Source organism: Labrus bergylta, chromosome 11 (genome assembly GCF_963930695.1).
Source record: "Labrus bergylta chromosome 11, fLabBer1.1, whole genome shotgun sequence".
NCBI lineage: Eukaryota > Metazoa > Chordata > Actinopteri > Labriformes > Labridae > Labrus > Labrus bergylta.
This window is the reverse complement of record NC_089205.1, coordinates 9,836,362-9,857,402: the sequence shown is the minus strand read 5'-3', so window position 1 is coordinate 9,857,402 and position 21,041 is coordinate 9,836,362. Positions and strand designations below refer to the sequence as shown.

The 21,041-nt window shown below is 44.2% G+C and overlaps 1 protein-coding gene across 1 annotated transcript in view; it reads left to right on the top strand.

The window, feature by feature from the left end:
• The window catches only part of clcn2c (chloride channel 2c), a 135,232-nt gene extending 116,115 nt beyond the window's left edge, over window positions 1–19,117 (top strand). The window contains 4 exon segments of the mRNA XM_065960149.1: window positions 1,359–1,397; window positions 4,638–4,742; window positions 9,275–9,361; window positions 12,460–19,117. Of these exon segments, the coding sequence (XP_065816221.1) occupies window positions 1,359–1,397; window positions 4,638–4,742; window positions 9,275–9,361; window positions 12,460–12,654 (426 nt within the window). The 3' untranslated portion in view covers window positions 12,655–19,117.
• The last annotated feature ends 1,924 nt before the right edge of the window (window positions 19,118–21,041 follow it).

Here is a 21,041-nt window from a genome sequence, read left to right as displayed (position 1 = left end):
TGCTTATTGTCAGCACTCTGGAGTCTCTCCACACACACACACACACACACACACACACACACACACACACACACACACACACACACACACACACATACACACACACATTCTCATCCAAACCTCATTTAAATATGCCCACACACTTCCTCCCATTTCACTGTCAGTGGCATACAGAAGTTTTCTCTTCCTCCTCCCATCCACATCCACACACACACACACACGCACAGACACACACACACACACACACACACACTTCTGCCAAACAGTGTATCCAGAGGCAGAGATTTGCTCCCTTAATAGAGCAGCTAATCTTTCTGAAAGCACCTATTTTGCATGCACAGACCCACCTCTCTCCTTCTCTCTATCTTCCAAAAAAGAAAAAAGAAACCTTCTTCTGCAAATAGACACACAGAAAACACACACTCACAGGAGATGTCTGATGTCCCTCTATCTCTAAAGTTTACATTTAATGACTTTCCGAGTGTCCTTGTGACGAGCAGAGTGATCGCTGAGACGGCAGAGATAAAACGATCAAGGTGTACGTGTGTTTGGTTGTGCGTTTGTTTGTTCTCATCAACTCCGAGCACGTCTGGCCTCTGCTTGCATAATGCTACAGTAGGGCATCTCTCTCTACCCCGCGGCAACAGTTGCTAGGGTTACCGACAGGTCGGCAACCGCAGCGATGAGGATAAATGAGCTCAGGGCTCCCATCAGCCCCTGGGTCGTACTTACTCTGCCTTTTTCTCTTGGACACACACACACACATATGTTCTCCTGCAGAGAAAGTAAATATCTTTACTCGAGCACATGACTAAACACACGTCAATCACACAGACACACACACACATCCTGCGGCAACCTTCTCACACACTCAGATGTATATTCCCCTCTCTGTGCCTGCCACATCGTCTTTGTGGTTGCTGGTTTGAGTCCAGCTTGTCAAACAGCGTCGGCACTAGCCTGTCACTCCTGAGCCGTGAGCTCTGAGTGTGATCCATCATTATAATGATCATCTGCTCCGACATCTCATACATCACATCCCCCGCTCTCATTTAATGTACTGTAGTCGCTCCTTTAGTCACTCATTCCATTTCTGCCCATCTGTCTGGAGACAGCGGCGCTGTATCACACTTATGACGTGTTGCATGTGTGAGTTTGTGTCATTTCAGCTCATGTGTACCGATGTAGCGCTGCGGGCGCGGTTGAAAAGTAAAAATCACTGTAACTGGACACTGTTGTTTATCTTCTGTTTGTTGACTCCTCTGTCACTGCTCGTGTGCTCGTGTTGTCCTCTTGTCACTGCTTAACGGTTTCTCTGTTTTGAGTTCTGACTGCTTCCTCGTTTCTTTTATCCGCAGGACGATGGAGATGTGGAGGACGACATGACCATAAGAGAGGTAAGGCCCACAGCCAATCACGCAGCAGATCACCCAACACACACAAACCTTTTTGGTTCATTTATTAGTTTCCAGTGTATTTCAATGTATCGCAGAGAGAGTGTGTTCATCACAGACGTGATGGTTCACCGTGCAGGGAGAGTGATGTGTATGAACGGTGAGCTCCCTCTATGAGGCGCTGAACCTGAGTCAGGATCTGACCGACACTCCTGTGACCCTTTCTCGTCTTAGGCCCCGTGTCCACCTGGGGTTTTTTATCTGGGCAGTAAAGCGCTGACTGTGCGCTCGGGTGTGTTTGCAAGACGCGTTTGTGCTCTGAGAAGAAACAGCTGCACGTCCGTCCTGTCTCCATGACAACAGTTTGTTGACAACGCCCGCTGTATGACCGACACTGCTCTGTTACTTTTTACTGCATGTTTTATATTTGAGATCATTTTTACCCGATCAGACACGGAGCGAGGAGGATGTGGGTACAAGACACGATCTGTAGGAGGCTTAAATACGGGGAATATCTGACGTCAACAGTGCGTTTCTGAAAAGTTTCAAAGATTTTTAACTTGAGCGCGCGGAGCGGCTGCACATAAAACAGCAGAGCGCTTGTTAAATAGACGCTGGGTGCTGCGCTTTTCAAATGCTCTCTAACACCAAAATCAAGTTGACTGTTCAACCCAAACAAGTTCCCTTCCAACCCTTTGTTTTGTAACCATCAAGGCTGCAACTGTTGGAACGAATGCAAACCCAGACATTTTACTCTAGAGCAGAATTATGATGAACCAGCAAGAGGTTTTCCAGTGATGATACGGCCCTGGGTTTAAAATATGACAATCTACAGTACATCAGAAAAAAAGCTGATTATGCTTTCTAACATCCTGATGCAATCTTTCCCGTCCTTCAACGACCAAACACTTTGGATTTCAGAACGTCGTCACACCACGACAAACCCAGATCTTCAAATACCTCAATATCTCCAGAGAGTCCGATTACCCTGAAGTCTTATATTTTTGGCTATGACATCATCCATAATTCATCCATCAACAGCACCTCTCATTTCCTCTCTGTCAGTCGCACATTCCTCACACTTTCTCCCTCCTTCCCCTCTTTTTTCTCCCGCCCTCGAAATCACTCATCGCTCGCCCCTCACACGTCTGCCTTGACATCGCTCCTCCCAACGTCTTCCTTCCGTGTTCGCCATTCACCTTCCTCGCCGCCCATCAATGTAGGTTTGTGTGATTTATAGAGTAATTCAGAGCCGTGCCCGGTCCATTGATTGTCTATCAGAGGGAGGTGATTTGTCAGGAGGAGGGGTAGAATGATTTGATGCCTTTGTCTTCTTATTAGTGACTGCCACCACATAGAAAGACATCATCTGCCAACAGGGCTGATTATATACGCAGTCAGACAGTTAAAGGACCAATCCGTGAGCTCTGTAGGTACTGAGATGATAAAGTGAGCTTACTGTATGATCAGACATTAAGGAAACATGCTATGTTGAAGTGCTGGCTTCTCTAACAACAATGCAGCAGCCAGTATGTCCTCCTTCTAACTTTAGATTCTGGTCCTGAATAGTCTGGATTTGTTTGGACCAGAGAAGGTAGGCGGTTTTAAGACACCCCCACACGGCCGTTTTGGACGCCCCTCAGTTTGCCAGATATGAGAGCAGTTATCAGGTCAAACCAACAGGTGTTGCAGCGATGGAATCGGGCAAGAGAACTGGTTCAGATAGAAGTGATTGTACCCGGCCTAAAAAGCCTCTGCATGTTTCTAATAAGCTCCACGAGCAGAAACGTGCTCAAACTAGGATCAATATTGGAGATGCTTTTGAAAAATGGAGAGAGGTTAGAACACAGAAAGGTTTACAGACCGATGCAGAGCTGGATAAACACTGAAGCTTCAGTGTCCACCACATGGCAACCTGCGTGAGCATCGACTCGAGAGGGGAGGAGGGAAGGGGGGAGCAGCTCTCTACGATATTTAGAATTTGGACTGCAGTACCCATTTTAAACACTAGGTGTTAGAGTTACATACTGCTCCTTTAAAAATAATAAAGAATATAACATAATGGAGCAAACTTATCAAGGATTTATGTTAAGCCAGAGTCGTCTCTCTCTGACTTTATTGGGTATGAAGCAATGCTTTGGATCACCTTTATTTATTAACTAATCGATAGACTGGCTTTAAATGATGAAAAAGACAAAGAATGACTTCATTAGGCTCCTTGGGGGAACTTTTATTGCTAACTCTATTATCATATCTGACACACACACACACACACACACACACACACACACACACACACACACACACACACACACAGATCAAGGTCTGAAGCACAAAAGTGCACACATAGTACCCAGAGGGGCGGCTGTGGCTCAGTTGGTAGAGTCGTGGCCTCTCAACTGGAAGGTCGAGGGTTCAATCAAAATGTGGGCAACATGTCCGATGTGTCCTTAGGCAAGACACTTAACCCTGAATTATTCCCACTGCTTCGGTGGCAATGTATGAAAGGGATTAGTTACTTCTGATGGATGATACTTCATAGCAACCTCTACCATCAGTGTGTGAATGTGTAGGTGTGACATGCAGTGTAAAAGCACTTTGAGTAGTCGGGAGACTTGAAAAGTGCTATATAAGCTCAAGTCCATTTACCATTTACCAGATAAATCCAGTTAATTCCAGTTAATGGAGATTAACACTTGTTGGCTGTTTAGTTAAGGTTTTTATTATTAACTAATGGAAATGGTAATGGTTTTGGTTGTGGCTGAGATGTCTGGATATATATCTATTTGCACATGATTGAAACAACATTTTGCCCATCAGATCTGGTTGATTCAACACGTATTGAAAAATCATTTTAATTTTTTTAAGGGCTACAGAGGTCAGAAAGTTCCAGCAACACTTGTTGTATGAAGAGCAACTTTATTCACTTTGTTAGACCTGATGTGTCCTTGGACACTTAACCCCATGTTGCTCCTGCTGCTTCGTCAGCGGCATCTGAATGTGTATAAATGGATGATGGAGCTCAAGTCCATTCACCACTGCATTTCGTCTTGTAGCCTTCATCAGGACGCCATCAACATGTCGGTTTCGATGAGATCGCGTTGAGAAGTTGGAGGATTGTTGGTCCACACTTACACACTGTTCACTCTCTTTTGTTCTGTAATGTTTGGCGTCTTCTTAACTCCTCCTCCTCCTCTGTGTGTGTGTGTGTGTGTGTGTGTGTGTGCGTGTGTGTGTTTGCAGATTTCAGAGTGGGAGGAGATGCAGCTTGATGAGCAGGTCAACTTCACCAACTGCAAGATCGACCCCGCCCCCTTCCAGCTGGTGGAGCGCACATCACTGCATAAGGTCTGATTGCAAATACAGCTGTGGTTCAACCTCTGTGTGTGTCTCGCACTGGAACACAACTTGTGTATATTTCTTTGTTGTGTGTCCTTTGCACTGTGTGTAGGTTAAAAAAAAACTCAACAATCTCCTCATTTGGAGCCCATCCAACCATTTATACACCCCTCCACATACATGGTTATGACTCGTAAACTCATAAATACAAACTTCTGTATTTTTCCCCTCATTGTAAAACATTTCTTTAAACAATCAAATATATATGATGCACTCAGAAAACTGACCGCCACCACCTCTCATACTCCAGGTGTTCTTTGTTCACCTATGCTGTGTCATGACGATGACAGAGCATAGAAACACCCGCAAAAACACACGAGTGCACACACACACACACACACACACACACACACACACACACACACACAGACCAATTATTCTCTTTCTGAGTGAAGGAGAAACTGAAAGAACGGTGTGAAAAGGGAGCTTTAGCTCTTTAGAGCACATGTTGATTTTGTTTTCTTACTACGGCACAATTGCATACCATAGACAAAGGCGCGCGCACACACACACACACATACACACACACTCATACACACACATGCACACTGATTCTTTCTGGTTTGCCAGCGGCTGTGGCAGTGCCTATGCTCTTCATTCATAATGCTACCCTCTCGCTCTCTCTCTCTCCCCCTCTCTCTCTCTCGCTCTCCCCCTCTCTCTCACTCTCTCGCTCCCCCTCCCCCCCTCTCGCTCTCTCTCTCTTCCTCACCCCTGAGCTCAGTGTGAATACTCTTTAAACATTTAAGAGAGGGATCCTGCACCAATCCATCTCGCTCCTTTCCCTCCACTGCACACTGCCAAAAGCCAATACCAGGCACAATCTCCTTCAGCATATTAAACACAGCCCGCCGCTGCTTTATACAGGCGTTCGTGTGTGTGTGTGTGTGTGTGTGTGTGTGTGTGTGTGTGTGTGTGTGTGTGTGTGTGTGTGTGTGTGTGTGTGTGTGTGTGTGTGTGTGTGTGTGTGTGTGTGTGTGTGTGTGTGTGTGTGTGTGTGTGTGTGTGTGTGTGTGTGTGTGTGTGTGTGTGTGTGGGTTATTCTCTCTACATCTTCCCCGGCCTCTCTGGGTCTGGTTATCATTTATCACAAGCTGTTTACTGCTGTTGTTGTTCAGTATTTGTCTGCAGGCTCTTCTGTGTGAGAGAAATCTGTCTCTTGGAATATTTACATGACAATTTGTCTCTGCAGTCACCGCGGTCAGCGTGGCCCACGGCGGATGTCAGTGTGTGTGAGGGAGTAGCTTGTGTGAGGGACTCAAATTAGCACACACATCTCTTTTTTTTAATAACCTCAAAGCACAGACCTCATCATCACTCTCTTGCATTCGCCGTCTAAAAATGAATATCTTTTATGGATGGCTTCAACCAAATAAAAGAAAAAACCGCTGAAGAACAAATTAAAATCAGGAAGTGTCTTCAGGATTTTTCTTTTCCACTGCAAGCCTCCAGAACATCTTTCAAATATCAAATAAGTATCGACCATGTTTGATGCAGTCAGTGTGATTTATGAAACCATTCAGAGATCCCTTAGCCTGCTCTCAAATATCTGCTTTGAGTTTTATCTGACAGACGTCTCAGAGAATCATCCTATCCCAGCACACGGAGTTACGTTTACTGCCACTCATTTCTTAGAGATCTCTTTTTCTCAAGCCAAGTATTAAGAGCTCTCATTAAATGTACTGTAGTCAAGAACACTAACAGAGACCAATATCCGAGACCAGAGTGATCCTAGACCAAGACAAGACCAAGATCATGGCAGGGCGAGACCGAGAAGAGACCAAGACATTTAGGGATTGAGACCAAGTCAAGAACAAGATTAAGATCAGGGCTCGGTGAGACAAGACCAACAAATTTAGGGATCAAGATCAAAACCAAGGCGGGGCGAGACCGATATATTTAGGGTTAAAATATTCATTGTTCATACTCGATACTATAATAAAATTGCCAAAGAGGAAAGCAACATATCTTCAGGAACAGACACATTGCTGTTTTTTTAAAGAATATTTTGGGTGTTGTTGGAGCTAAAATCTATTGGGCGCACGCCGACCAGCGATCATCACCATCGTGTCCGCCAGAGTCTCCACGGTTACTCCTCTTTTTCTCTCCTACAGACGGATCATTCCTCTTCAGTTTTCTTTGTTGTCTTTCATTAACAAACTTTAGTTTTCAAAACAATGATGCATGCAACGCTCAGCAGGGCATCGAGAGGGAGTGCTGTCACATGGGGCCCCCTTAGGGAGGTTTCCTACTGTCATTCCAAAATTTGCACATTTTGAGCCACTGCTTTGGTTTAAGTTTGTGAGTCCTCAGGGGCCCCCTACTGGTCTGGGGCCCCTAGAAGTCGCGTGGCGAGCAGCGCCTCTGGATTTAATGACCATGCCCTCTCTGTCTCCAAAGGTCTTCATTTCTTCACTAACGGGGACAAAACACAAAATGTGACTCAGTTCTTCTGTGCGGGTTCTGCTGGTCGAGCTTGTTTCTTCTTAAGGGTCTCTATTGTGCCACATTACCGCGCTGATGATCAGTTGATTCTACAATCCTATTTGCAGAACGTTTTAATCAGCGAATAGCCGTTTCAATAGATGTGAATGAGCTGAACTGGAGGTTAGCCGACTCTGTCCCGGGAGAAGCTGCTGTTACATTACGACGGGCCCTCGCCTTAAAAAACACTTAACAATCTTTTCCTTGGCTCAGCTTCAGTTTGCTTGGCACAGCAGGATCAATTTCAGACGTCCCAATTGCACATTGGTGCTAAGCAGAAAGTCCCATTAAACCCTAAAAGGGTCCAGAACCAAAAGTTGCTGTTGGCCTCAGTCCTGCGTCCCCTCTGATCAGCCGCTGAAGTTCTTCACCCCCTCGCTCTTCGTGCTCCGAGCTGCACAGAGACGCACTCCCGGGCCGTAACTCTAGAAGTGGAGATAAGATGAAATGAAACTTTAATGATCCCGGGGGGGGAAACTGAGTCGTTGCATCAGCAAATACACTTCTAATAGGGCGGAGAGTACAAACAGAGCAAAACAGGGTCGTAAAAGCTAACGATCTGAAAGTTGGAAAAACAAAGTGCAAATTATAAGAATGAGGGTTTGAATGATTCTAACAGCACATAATGACAGTCTCCCTTTGCATACAACTTTTGAGCACGGGTTGTTTTTATTTGGACTCCATAGAAATGAGATACGTCATTTATTTTCTGTCATCAAAATGAAAAGATAAACTTTAAAGACACTTTGAGGGTGATGTATGTTCAGGAAATGAAACAGAATGTTGGAGTTTGACAAATATAATATTCTAGATACTTTAATTAGCTTAGCTGGTGCTAACCATGAACTTGACGTCGATACTATAAATAGAAATCAGTCTTGACTTTTATCCCCTTTTTATACAAGAGGCTAGTCACCCTTTAACGTCCTCCTCTTGTGTGTTTGATCCCGGTCGTGAAACAGCTGTCTCAGGTTAATGTGTGCTCATCATCATTAGAGGAGACTCAAGTCTGCAGGAAGAGTTTCACACGTATCCATGAAACTATTTATTTTGCCAACGGGTACCATATGAAGTTAAAGGTATAACATGCAACGTTTAGAGAAGATGTCCAGTAGATGTTGCACTTGAGCACTGGTCTCTAAGATGAAAGAAATCACTTTTTAAATCTTTAAAAAAAAAGGAGCTGTTGTCCGAGGGTTTGATCCCCAGCTCCTGCAGCAACATGTCCGATGTGTCCTTGGGCAAGACACTTAACCCCGAATTGATCCCGCTGCTTCGTAGGCGGCCTATGAATGGATTAGTTACTTCTGATGGTCTCTTTACACAGCAGCCTCTACCATCAGTGTGTGAATGTGTCAGTGTGACCTGCGGTGTAAAAGCGCTTTGAGGAGTCAGAAGACCAGAAAAGAAACATACAAGCTCAAGTCTATTTACTGTTTACAATATCCTGCAGCTGAAGCTTAGGCTGCTGCTGTTGGAGTGCAATGCATCCTGGTGCTTGTAGGATTTCTGGCACGTCTCTGCAGGTAGAAGAAATTAAACAAAGAACTTTTAGCTTCAGTTTACTTTGTTTACCATTAAAACTGATTGCACCTTTAAACTGAAAGTTGCATAACTCCCTCTAGATCAAATCTAAATCAATCCACATCATAAACACGGCTATGATGCGCAGGGCAAGGCAGTGTTCTTTTTTAGGATAAATATCTTCGACTGATGAACCACTTTTCTTTCTTTGTTTTCTTTTCTGGATAAACTTGTGCAACTGGATCACTTTGAATGTCCCTGGTCAAATTTCCCAGAACGATCGTGTCCCATTTAAAGTAATGTTGGACGATTTGAATGAATCCATTGTGCACAAAGTCGTCCATGTTGGATAATTGAAGTCAGCGGTGCGTTTCCTCTAACTGCACCTCACTTTCTACTTAAAGCAAAACACAGCATGCTCTCTTATTTTCACTGTTTTTATTGCTTCACTGATTGTTTCTGTTTCCCTGCAGACCCATACCATCTTCTCTCTGCTGGGCCTCGACCACGCCTACGTCACCAGCATCGGACGCCTCATCGGGGTGGTTTCCCTCAAAGAGGTACCGATCTTTTTTGGGGGTATTCTTCGACATTGGGGCATCATTAATGTGCATGTTTTATCTATGTAGATCAATCTTTGGTTTATGTTCTCATCACACCGTGTTGTGTAAAAGTCCAGACTCTCATCATTTACAAACGCAGCTTAGACGCCGCTTTCATAACCGTAAAAAATCACTGTCGGAGTCGTCAGGAGCGCTGTCACCGTGCTGAACACATACACACAAAGAGCTTTCAGTCAACATTTATGATTCCTCCTCCCTCCGCCTGTTAGAGACTGTGACAGACAAAAGGCTGCTTAATATTGCCGTCTTCCTCTATTGTCTCGCTGTCTGTTTTCCGCCCGCCTCACTCTCTTTCCACTGCAGCCTTTTGCATGTTGTGAATTGGCCATGAAGTGGAGAGAGGATTGTTGCTAAGTGCAGCGCCGCTTGCCTGTCCCTGACATTTAGGCTTTTTTGTTCTGCGTTCCTCCAGCAGACAAAAAAGCCAGCCAAGGCAGATAAAGCCCGTCCTCTCACATGGTCTGCCTGTCCGTCACTCAGACACGCTGTTACATCACAGCCTCTCCGTTCTGTGTGAGAGAAAAGAAATGCAAGGATGTTTGTGTGCGTGATTACAGTGTGTTATGTCCACCCTACAGTACGCAAAGGCTGCTCTATGCAGCGACACAGGATCTGTAGAAGCCAAATCCTTCACCCCATATCAGCCAAAAGAAGATCTCGACCCGGCCAAACAGAACACTGAATAATCCGTCATCCTGAGACCAGAGAGGAAAAGAATGAGACTTTTAGAAAACGTGTGCACAAACCACCAATGGATTTAGAAAGTTGAATATTGTTTGTATACGATCACATGTCCTGATAAATATGTCTGAGAGGCCATTCAACCCCAATGCATTCTGATTATTTTGAATTTAAAAAATTTTTGTAAACATTATTTTAAATGCAAGTGCAGAAGTTTCTCTATGTCCCAAAACAGCGAACACTGCATCCCCACCAGGGGGCTCTCAATCAAAACAATGACAAAAAATGATGCAGAGGCTGGCAGGGAATCATGGGAGTGATGCTCTCTGCTACTCCACCCCTTCCCACCCTCGATGAAAACGACCTCCCAATTGACCGTAGTCACGATGGCTGGGTCAAATTGACCTGAGGCAGAGAATACGTTTACAGACGAGCTAATGTATCCGAGTATAATGTACATGATGTTTTTATCACAGCAGCACATACAGCGACAGTACGGCAGCTTTCAGTAGCAGCTCACGCTTCCTTATGGTCTTTGTCGTAACATTCAGTATTTCCACGGCAACGATAAACATGTTGCGTTTGTTATGGCGGCCGTCACGACACAACACGTCCCATTACCACTCCAAAATGAAGGATTTCTCTGGCTTTGACAAGTGTTGGAAATATTTGAGGTAATGTAGGAAATCAACAAAAATATAAATATAACAGGTTTAGTCCATTTTTAATTAGTCCCCTTAAGGACATCATACTTCATATTCGTCTTTTGTAAAATTTAAAGAAATCGTTCTGCTATTCTTGGCCTCAATCTGTGCCGACTGTAACCACATGTTAGTGACACGATGCTGCTGTCATTCAGGCCGTTTCCAGAAACCACGTCCTAAAATAATTGTCTCCAACAGTCTCAGCCTCTTTGATTTTCATTATGTAGTTACTGTAGCGGAAGCTGTGAGGGAACATTTTAAATCCACTTTCAGTGCTGTGGTATGCGGGAGGCGAGGAGAGCCGCAGAGATTAATAAATGTGGAATCGTTTCCGTTTCTCGTTTCTCCTCTGTGAAAGAATTTAGCCAACACAGGTGAGAGCACAAGTCAGCTCGACCTCAGCCTCCGTGCTTTCTTTCCTCTGACCACGATCGTTCCCTGTATTACATTCTATAAAAAAGAGAAAATAGCTTGTGTGCGTCAGATTGTAAAGTACTGACATGATCACTGTAGAGCCAGGGAAGCATCCAGCGAGCAGTTTCATTTCCACTGAGGCCGCCCATGACAAAGCTGTGTGCAGCAGTTTAATGAGGCACTGTGAAAAGAAGCCTGAACTGTGCAGCACAGAGGAGACTCTGAAACCGGAACTACCGACCAACTGAAGCGCCGTAGAAATATTCGCCCTCTTCAGACTGTGTTTCTGCAAAAGCGCTGTAACTTAGCTCCGCCGTCATTGCGTCTTTGTACGTTCATACGGATTCTGTGACGGCGTAATAGTGTGTAATGGCGTCCCAGTCTGTGAGGTCACATTGCATTTCAGCATTGCAGAAGCGCGGCACAGCAGGAGCTCCACATACACACACAGTCAGACATGCACACACACACAGCGCTGTTCTCCCCCGCTGGCTCAGTTGATCCCCTCTCTCCTCTGGAACACCTGTTACTACCTCTGAAAACGCTACAGAGGGGGGGGTCACTTGGTCGCCCCATTACACCTCCATGACATTCAGATTGAAGGTGATACGTCACAGAGGTGTAATCATCACATTATTATTCTGAGTAAGAATAGTGATAGTATTCTTGTCTGATGTTTTTTGTTTTTAGGTTAGCTCTTTGTCTTCAGTTCTTCTGTCCTATTCACGGAGGTCAAATGTCACTATGGCTTCTTAAAACATGCAAATGGCCATGACTAAATAATGAATCACCAGCCTTCTGTCCTCCATGCAGGTGAACGTCCACACACCTGTGCTAACCGTGGTTACAAATAGCTCCGGTCGATTCGTCAGTTTAACCTGACACAGCCGACATATAACTGTATTTCCATTTTATTGATCTAAATACTGACAAACTGTGCCGCGCTACATGATGCCATTCTTCCACTGTACTGTTGTTTACTTCCTGGTCATAGTTCAGCATTAGGCCGGATGGCAGCAGCTACAGCTCCAACTAGTGACCCGGTACACAACATTCGACAGGCTTGACAAAGTGCAGTGTGAAAGCAAACCAACCCAAATGAAACATGCATCAAGATCGTAACTTCACCCATGAATCGCAGTCCACCAAACTTTATCTGTGAAAGCAACCAAGAAGTTTTTGCATCAGGCTGAATTTGTGCCTTCAGATCTAACGGTTTGTTCTCTTCCCTTCAAGCTTCGCAAGGCCATCGAGGGCTCTGTGACAGTGAAAGGCGTGAAGGTGCGTCCGCCGCTGGCTAGCTTCAGAGACAGCGGCACCAGCAGCAGCGAGAACGAAGCCACGGAGCTCCACAAGCTGTGGGACCGCCACAAGAGCATGTCACTGCCCCGCGAACACACCCCCTCCGAGTCTGATGAGAAGTCCCAGTGAGGGGAAAAGAGAAGAAGGGGAGGAAGAGGAGGCGCTGAGATCTTTAATCCCCCAAAGCCACAAACGTGCAGAAATCCTCAGGGCTAAGGATCAATATTTAATTCTGGAAAGAGTTCTACTGCTACGCCAGCCTCTCCTCATTTCTCTCCTCATCTGCTTCTCTCTCTCTCCTTCCCCCGCTGTCATCACCAGTACTATCCCCAGAAGTCTTGCACTGACCAAGCCAGACACTCCACGAGGGAGTGGAGCACATCTCAACCATGTGCCCTGCTCTCCATTTTACCTTGGGAACCCACAGCAGAGCAAATGTGGATTAGGGTGAAAAAGGACATGTGTCGGTGGATTCCGACAAAGGGAGTGGGTTCAAATCTTTAAAAAAAAAGGGATTTTTTTAAGCAGATTTTTTTCTTTTTGACTTGTGTATCGTTAAGAGTTTGATCAAAGTTTAAACCTGAAAATGTTTTATTTTGGAAAGAGTCTTCCACTTGAATAGAGAGATTCAGAAACTATGACAAGGAAGAATACTGTAAGTGTGTGCGTGTGTGCGTGTGTGCGTGTGTGCGTGTGCGTGCGTGCGTGCGTGCGTGCGTGCGTGTGTGCATGAAGAGGGAGGGAGCAAACATACGGACGAGTACTAGGGCCAGGCTAAAGAACAAAGGTGATGGGACGACATTATTTTCTATTTATGCATCAAAATGTTGAGAATACAGTTTAAATGTCCATAAAAATAAAATCTCAGTTTTAAAGGTCACATAATAACAAAATCCACTTCACCATGCTTCTCTAACACTATTATGTGTCTCTAGTCTCCCTACAAACCCCCCAATGATGAGAAAAGTCCATCCTCTCCATCTTTTGCCTGCTCCACTTTTCAGAAAATGTGTGCTCAAACAGGCCGTTTGGAGATTTTCCCTTCATGATATCTCAAAGGGCAGTAACCCCTCCCCCAGGTGGGTGACACTCCCACAGCTAGGTGTTTGTTCTGCCCTCTGAGTCTGCCTTCTCACCGTAAACAATAGGACATGGAGTGAGATAGCCCAAGACACCAAAGCCCTTCCAGAGAGGGGGTGTGGTCAGACACAGCTCATTTACATTTAAAGCTACAGACACAGAAACAGTTTGTTCTGATCAGGGCTGAAATAGAGGGGTTTATAGACATGATCAAATACAGGATCAGAGTGGATTTAGAACCAGAAACTTCACACACATGTTTTAAGGAGCTCTGAGACCAATTTAAACTGGTTGAAGAGGAGGAGAATATGTAAACCTTTAAGAACAAGAGTGAGAGATGACAAGAAATAAACAGAAAAAGTTGGAAAGTCAAGAATCAAGAAATCAAGAAAGTCAAGATTAATTTAGCTTTTTGATAATAGAAAGCAGAAAAAAGTACCGTAAAACTCCAATTGAAAGCCCAGGCTTTATTATCTGACCCTGCCTTTAACTGAGACAGGCGTCAAGCATGCCGACCTGCTGCACAGCTGGAACGCTTACAAGCATTCTTTTCTTTCAATCTTTATCTCACAGATGTTGAAGTCCATCTTAATGTTTTAATGCTTTCATTTTTAACTGCAAACTAATGGACACTAAACGCATCGGGAGCCTCTAACTGAGAGCTGCCTTCATTAGCACAACGTGCAGCAACTCCAGGATTTTCAAAGGGACTAGGCCTGAACTTGTGATGGGCTTTTATTAGACGTTTTACGGTAAATGTTGAAGTTAAAATGGAAATCCTCAAAATCTGAAAAAATACTTCCTTTGGCGTGTTTTTATTTTCTATACCTCGCTTCTGGCTTTCTAGAAATTAGCGTTCTTTTTTTCCATCCCTGGCCCTGATAGTCGTCCGTACAAAAGACTTGTTCCTTTTAAATCTTAAACACATTTCACTCTTCGTTTCCGGCTCATCAGGTCGTCTGGGTTGAACTGGAATGTAAATCACTGTTTGTCCGATTGAGACGCATTGAACTATGGGACTGATGCCTTATTTTTCTGTTGTTTTGTTTTGTTTTGTCCTCATTTCTCCGCTTAAGACCTTTAATGGTCAGACTGAGAGCACGTCTATGCAAGCGAGCGTGCCGTTGGGCAGCGGCGAGAGCACCTGTAGCCCTTTTCAAAACGTATACTCCTCTCATACTGTAGCTACAGCCTTACATCACAAAGACAAATTAGAAAACTGGCAAACAAAGAGACGGCGGCGGCGATGCACTCAGAGAGTTTTCTGCTTATCTAAATTTAGCTGTTAATAACGGTTCGTCTGAATGTTGGGGCGGATGGAGAGGGCAGGAAGCGAGGGAGAGACGGAGAACAGGGAGCAAATGGATGGCTGAAAGACTGAAGACATCATTACCTAACCAGCTGCTCTGGGCCCTCTCATCAATCTGCCTTTGATTTCCATGTTCGCTAACCTCCATTACTATCAGTGACACAGATTACCCCCTCCCCTCCACCGGCTGTATGATGTAATGACTCAGTGCAGATTGCAGACCTTGTTGTTAACATTCACATAAACACTCCATAGCTTACATGAGCAGCCTGATTATTGCAGATCTTTGACGTGAGGGACGAATGATCCATGTTGCCAGATGGATGATAATCGTTTTAGTTGTACAATAATTGTAACAACTATGTAATTTACAATTTAATCTAAGAAATGCGCAGTGCAGAAAGATCTTGGCATGTCAAACAAACACACAAAGAAACCGTGTTAGTGATTGGAGAGCATCCACCTCAAACTCTCCAACTCTTTGCCTGATTGCCCACAGCCAAAAGATGCTAAATACATTTGGCGACAGCAGCCCAAAAATGAGTTCAGTGTTGGAGAACCAAAAAACTGAAGTTCTTCTAATGACCACTGGGGGCTGCTCTTAAAGTCAGTCAATCCCTGTAGAGCCTCATGTTAAAGACAGCTAACTTTACATTAGAAGAAAAACGGTTTTGGTCAGGAAAGGAACGCACTCTGTCGAACTTTCAATGAATTAACTGACGATTTGTCGGGACCAAACGTTGGGTAGTTTGCATGCACATTTTTAAGTCCTTTAAATTCTGACTTTGATATAAATATTATTTTGTGTCAAAGATGAAGCTAATGTTTCCATTATCTTTTGTTATAACATAGGCAGGATTGGCGAGGTTAGAAAGGGTTAAATAATTGATATTTTGACATCCCACTTCAGGCCACCCCTGCTAAAGTCAGCGCCCCCCCCAGTCCAAAAAGTCTGAACACGCCCCTGGTGAGAGTCAGCAACGTTTGAAGTCAAAGTCAGAATGATTGTGACATTACTGCTACGAGCCAATCATGGCGGAGCGATGAAGCATAGAGCTGGAGCCATTAATGTTTAAATGGCGGCCTTGTTACTGACTCAGCGAGCGCTCGGACATGACGGATGATGTACACATATACTGTGTGTATTTAATTATTCATGTCTTACATAATGCGTGTTGCTTGTCGGCGAGCTCTCTGCGTATTGATTTCTCCCCCTCCGTCTTTTCTTCCTCTTCCATGTATTTACTCCCTTAAGCCACTGACCACGAACACATCCTCAACGACACACTCCTTTATTTAAAGGCAGGGTTGGTCATTTCCTCCAGATCCACTTTTTCAGATTTTGGTTGAAATTGTCAGAAATTTATAACTCATGTTCTCTGAAAAAGGAACAAAGAAAATCCGTCATCTGTAGCAGTTGTAAGTCTTTAAAAACTACAACCAATGTCTGCCACGAGGTACCAATCTGATGAACCAATCAGACGCCTCCCTGTCTGCTCGCTCTCTAAGTCTTGCGTGCTCTAGCCCACACTGATGACAGAGTTTATACTGAGAGTTTACTCACCGCTGAATGAGACATGAGACGACGTAGTTTCTACACAATGTAAGAGATGAGCTGAGGTCCACTTCTGGAGCAACGGCGCTCAAGCATTTAAGTGAGGGGGCGTGGCTTTTGGTTGGTGCAGACGGAACACTGAGGGAATGCTACTTTCAAAATCATGCTAGTTTGAGAAAATGACCGACCCTGCCTTTAAAATATATTTGTAATGTTTTTGTTTTTAAACTAAATGTCATCTTCTACCTTCTCTAGCTCTGCTGTTCAGAGGCCTTAAATATGCACTCATAGTTCGGCTTCATTGTGCTAACTTAGCATTTGTTGCTATGCATGAGTTTAAGTTTTGGTGGTTTCCTGTCTTGCTGCAAACCACTAAAAGTAAAGAAGCATGGCTCTGCATGTGAGAGTGCACGTGAGATTTTATACGATCGTAATGTACCAAAAATAAAAACAGAAACTTGACAGAAGTCGAACACGGGACGTATGAATGATGTTTGCCGTAATGTGCCTGTTTGTCGTTCGTCCTTACAGTCTCTTATTTTATACTCAGTGTCCGAATAATTCCACTTTGATCGGTGTCTTCCATTCATGCAATGAGCTTTATTTACGCGGGGCTGGGTTAGCGAGTTGTGCTCATAGATTAATATATTTAACATCATCATGTGTGTAATATAGAATCATAATTTAATGAACTAATCTCAAAGTTTTGACTACTCTCTGTTTGAAAGAGATTTACGGGGGCTGGTTTTATAACATGTTTTCTATTTGTATCACGTGAAGATTTGAAGGTTTGATTTGAATTCTGTGTTTTTGTTTTTGGGTTGTTTTTTTGTTTTTTTTTTATCTTTTGACATGCTGTCGGAAACATTTCTACTAAGACAAGTGCAAATAACGCTGAAGGCTGCTCGTGGCTTCCTGGCGAGGAAGCAAAGATGAAATATGTTTGTGAAGTCAGGGACGAATTGAAGGAGAATTATTGATTTTTAAATTGAATTTCTGGATCTCAAAGACTAAAAAGGTACAAGAAGTTCTTCAATGGACGACTGTAGATCCGTCCAGCTGTAACGGCTTAAATATCTTTGGTGGTTTCAAAGTGAAAATATCTTCAAAGAAAGGATTTCTATAGCGACAGAACTTTAAGATAATGATGAAGACAATTCAAGTCAAGCCTGGTTTAAACTTCTGAGTTGAATCAACGCTGTAGTGGCCTACACCACCCTGAGCACTTCATATTTGTGCATCGGTGAGTCCGCCTAGCTCTGCAATACTCCACCTACAATGCTAGAGCAATTTCTATGCTAGTTATACCGCTAGTTGCTTCGACCAAATTCTCAGCTGGTTTTACGTTCAGGAAACCGTGGCGACTGCAACCAAGCGTACAATGTCAGAGTTGGAGCTGACGCATATCGAGCAGCAGCTGATTAAACATCGGAGGAGATGTTCAGCTGGACAGTGTTGTTAGCTCAGGCTACCAGTTAGCATTCGTTAAACACACAGGTTCACATATATTCATCTTCCCGTCATAGTTAGACTCGCTATCAGGAGGGGAAATGGTAGACCAATCACAAGGCTTGTCGTATGCGTAGCTTCATCGTGTAGTTGAATTTTTATGGAAGTGCATGTCAGGTTGCAGGCGTAGACTTCTCTATAGGTACCTGCCTAAAGGGCATGCTACTGCGCAGAAGTCTAAATCAGGCTTAATTGAGACCCTAAAATATGTCAAATTAGGTACATATAATGCTCGAATTCTCCTTGAACTTTGACCTTTGAAGGGACCTGCAGGAGGTCAGTTGGCGTCCATTCCACAAGTGCCTGCATCAACTCTCCTTCTCAAAAGCAATCGACAAGTGTTTGTTTTTCTAGTCTTATGCATGTGGACGAGGCACTTTTCACACACACACAAATGTGAGCAGGGTTGATGATTTGTCAGCTCAGTGTGCAATTATCACCATGGCGACCTGACGTCTTGTCCCCCCCCCCCCCCCCCCCCTTATCTGCTCACCCCGGGGACTGACTGAGATCCACTCGTCTGATCTGGTTCTGTTCATTTGTTTGAGCCTTTCATCGATTTTTAGGACTCTGCGTTCTGCCAGAGACCACCTTCCCCTCCGCAGACATTTCATCTTGTTTTCTAGCAGACCGACATCAACCCGAGGTGGAGGCGTATTTATTAGTGTGTATTAATCAAAGTAGAAAATGTTCATTTTTTTTGGGGGGGTGGGGGGGGGGGTCTTTTGTTGTTTTTACGGATCATCTACTTGTAGGTAATCAAATTTGTGCAATAACAGTTGTTCATCTCACTTTGTAACCCCATTTTAATTGATGCCATGAATGCAAGATAACCTTATTTTTGTAAAGAAACCTGAAAAGTGTAAAAAGATGTTCGAATACGAGGAGACGTGACGCTCACACGTGAGCCTGCGTGTGAGAACGAGATCTGTTAGACGGAAGGTTTCCCTAAGTCTCACCGGCTCTTTGACGCCCGGAGGTATTGTTTCATTTCGACTTTGGGAAACTTTCGTGCGTCTGGTGTTTAGAGGCTCTGTAGTGACTCCTGCTGTATGGACTGTTGTCAGCGCTCTTATACAAGCCAACAAACTTTGTTTTGTATATCAGGGACGAATAAATGAGATTTTAACAAACAGGAAGATGACTCCTTTGAGTGTGTTTTTTTATTCTGCTGCTGTGATTTTCTCCCATCTGTCGTCTTCGTTCCTGGAGCACCGTATTTCTCTCATGCTGATGCTCCCAGTGGGGCAGCAAACACAGTTATAACGCAATAATGATCGAATTATTTCATTTTTCCCCAAATCTTTTCATCGGCTCAGAGAGTGAACTGCTTTATGCAGTACTTGTAGCACAAGCTCTGCGTTGTGATTGGATACAAGGTCCACCTGAAATACTCACCGCTGCAGGATTAAGTTTAAATGCCCTGAAATTCAAGCCGCCCGATCTGACTCAAAGATTAAACCTCTATTGCTGTTGCAGTTATTGTAGGTAAATACAAAAATGCAGGTTTATTCCACAGACTGTAAATATGAATGTTTGAAGCCTGAGAGACTTCACCCGTCTGTTCCTGCAGGGGGCGCTGGAGTCCCATCGATGGCGGTCTCCATGCTGGAAATGCTGTCTCAGTCTAACTTTCAGTCAACCTAACAACAGACTGAGAGCTGGAGCTGAGGAGGGTTTTAAACCTCCTGACAAACCGTTACACCGCGCCCACCTGTCAATCATGTCAGCTACACGCCTTATTGTGAATAACTCTTATCCTTCATCAAATCAAAACTGATGAGTCATCAAAACATTCACCCCCCGTACAGTGTGTGTCGATCAAGACATGAGCTAATCACAACTATTTGGTTTTTTTGAACCAGGCTGTAAACATGTTAATCTCTGCTGTAAAAACAGGCTGTTTAGAATGGGTGTGTATGTGACTTCCTGTTCTTCTGCAGCAGCGACACTCCAGGAACTGCAGGATTTTTACACTTCTGCATTGGCTTCATTTTTCAGCACTGGAGGTCGCTGCTTGAATAAACCAAAATAAAACTTATTTAGGCTTTTATGGAAAGTCGCACATACTTTCTTTACGAGAGCTGTTTAGTGGTTTCTAATTCTGAACAGTTTACCTCCACAAATACACCTCTGAACCCAAATACAATGTTCCTGGATTTGCTTTTCTATCTGTATCCACCTCAACATCCCCACACTTTTCTCACTGACTCTGATTTTGTTTCTTGTGTCCCTGTTTCCCTGTGTTCGACTCCTTCTGGTGCATCCTCCTTCACAGAACCCACAAACACACACACTCCTCTCGTTCTGTTGTGTTGCAGTGAGGGAATGAGAGGAGAGCATCTGGACTGTATGGTTGGAGAGTTAAGAGTTAAAGCTTAACAAGCTAAATGAGCTCATTCATTAAGTAGGCTGCAGCTTGGTCCCTCGGAGAGCTTCAGGTGGAAGTATGAGACTTTCTCTGGAGACATGGAGTGAGACGTGTGTGTGTGTGTGTGTGTGTGTGTGTGTGTGTGTGTGTGTGTGTGTGTGTGTGTGTGTGTGTGTGTGTGTGTGTGTGTGTGTGTGTGTGTGTGTGTGTGTGTGTGTGTGTGTGTGTGTGTGTGTGTGTGTGTGTGTGTGTGTGTGAGATCTGTAGTGATCCTTTACCATTTTTTTAAAAGCTTCTATTGTGCTTCGTACATCCCATATAATCCACTGTAATCTCACTGCCGGTTAGTAGCTGTAGTGATGTGACACTAAAACCTCGATATCCTGTTACACAACTGGGTTATCAACACGTGTAAGTGTGCGGCAGCGAGCAGCAGCGTGCATATTTGAGCGCGAAAGTCAGAGCTGAGTTGGATCAAAGCACAGCTGCAGCGGCTCGTCCGTGTTGCAATGAATGATCTTAGAAACACATGAGCGACGTAGAGCAAGGCGCCATCTGTCCGTGCCGTCGCCACCCTCGCTCTGATGAATACCTAATATAGGTGTCACTCAGAAAGAAAAAAAAAGTCTTCCTGCTCTCAGCTACAGTGTAGGAAGTGCTGGTGTCACTTGGAGACAGATTGATGTAATGGC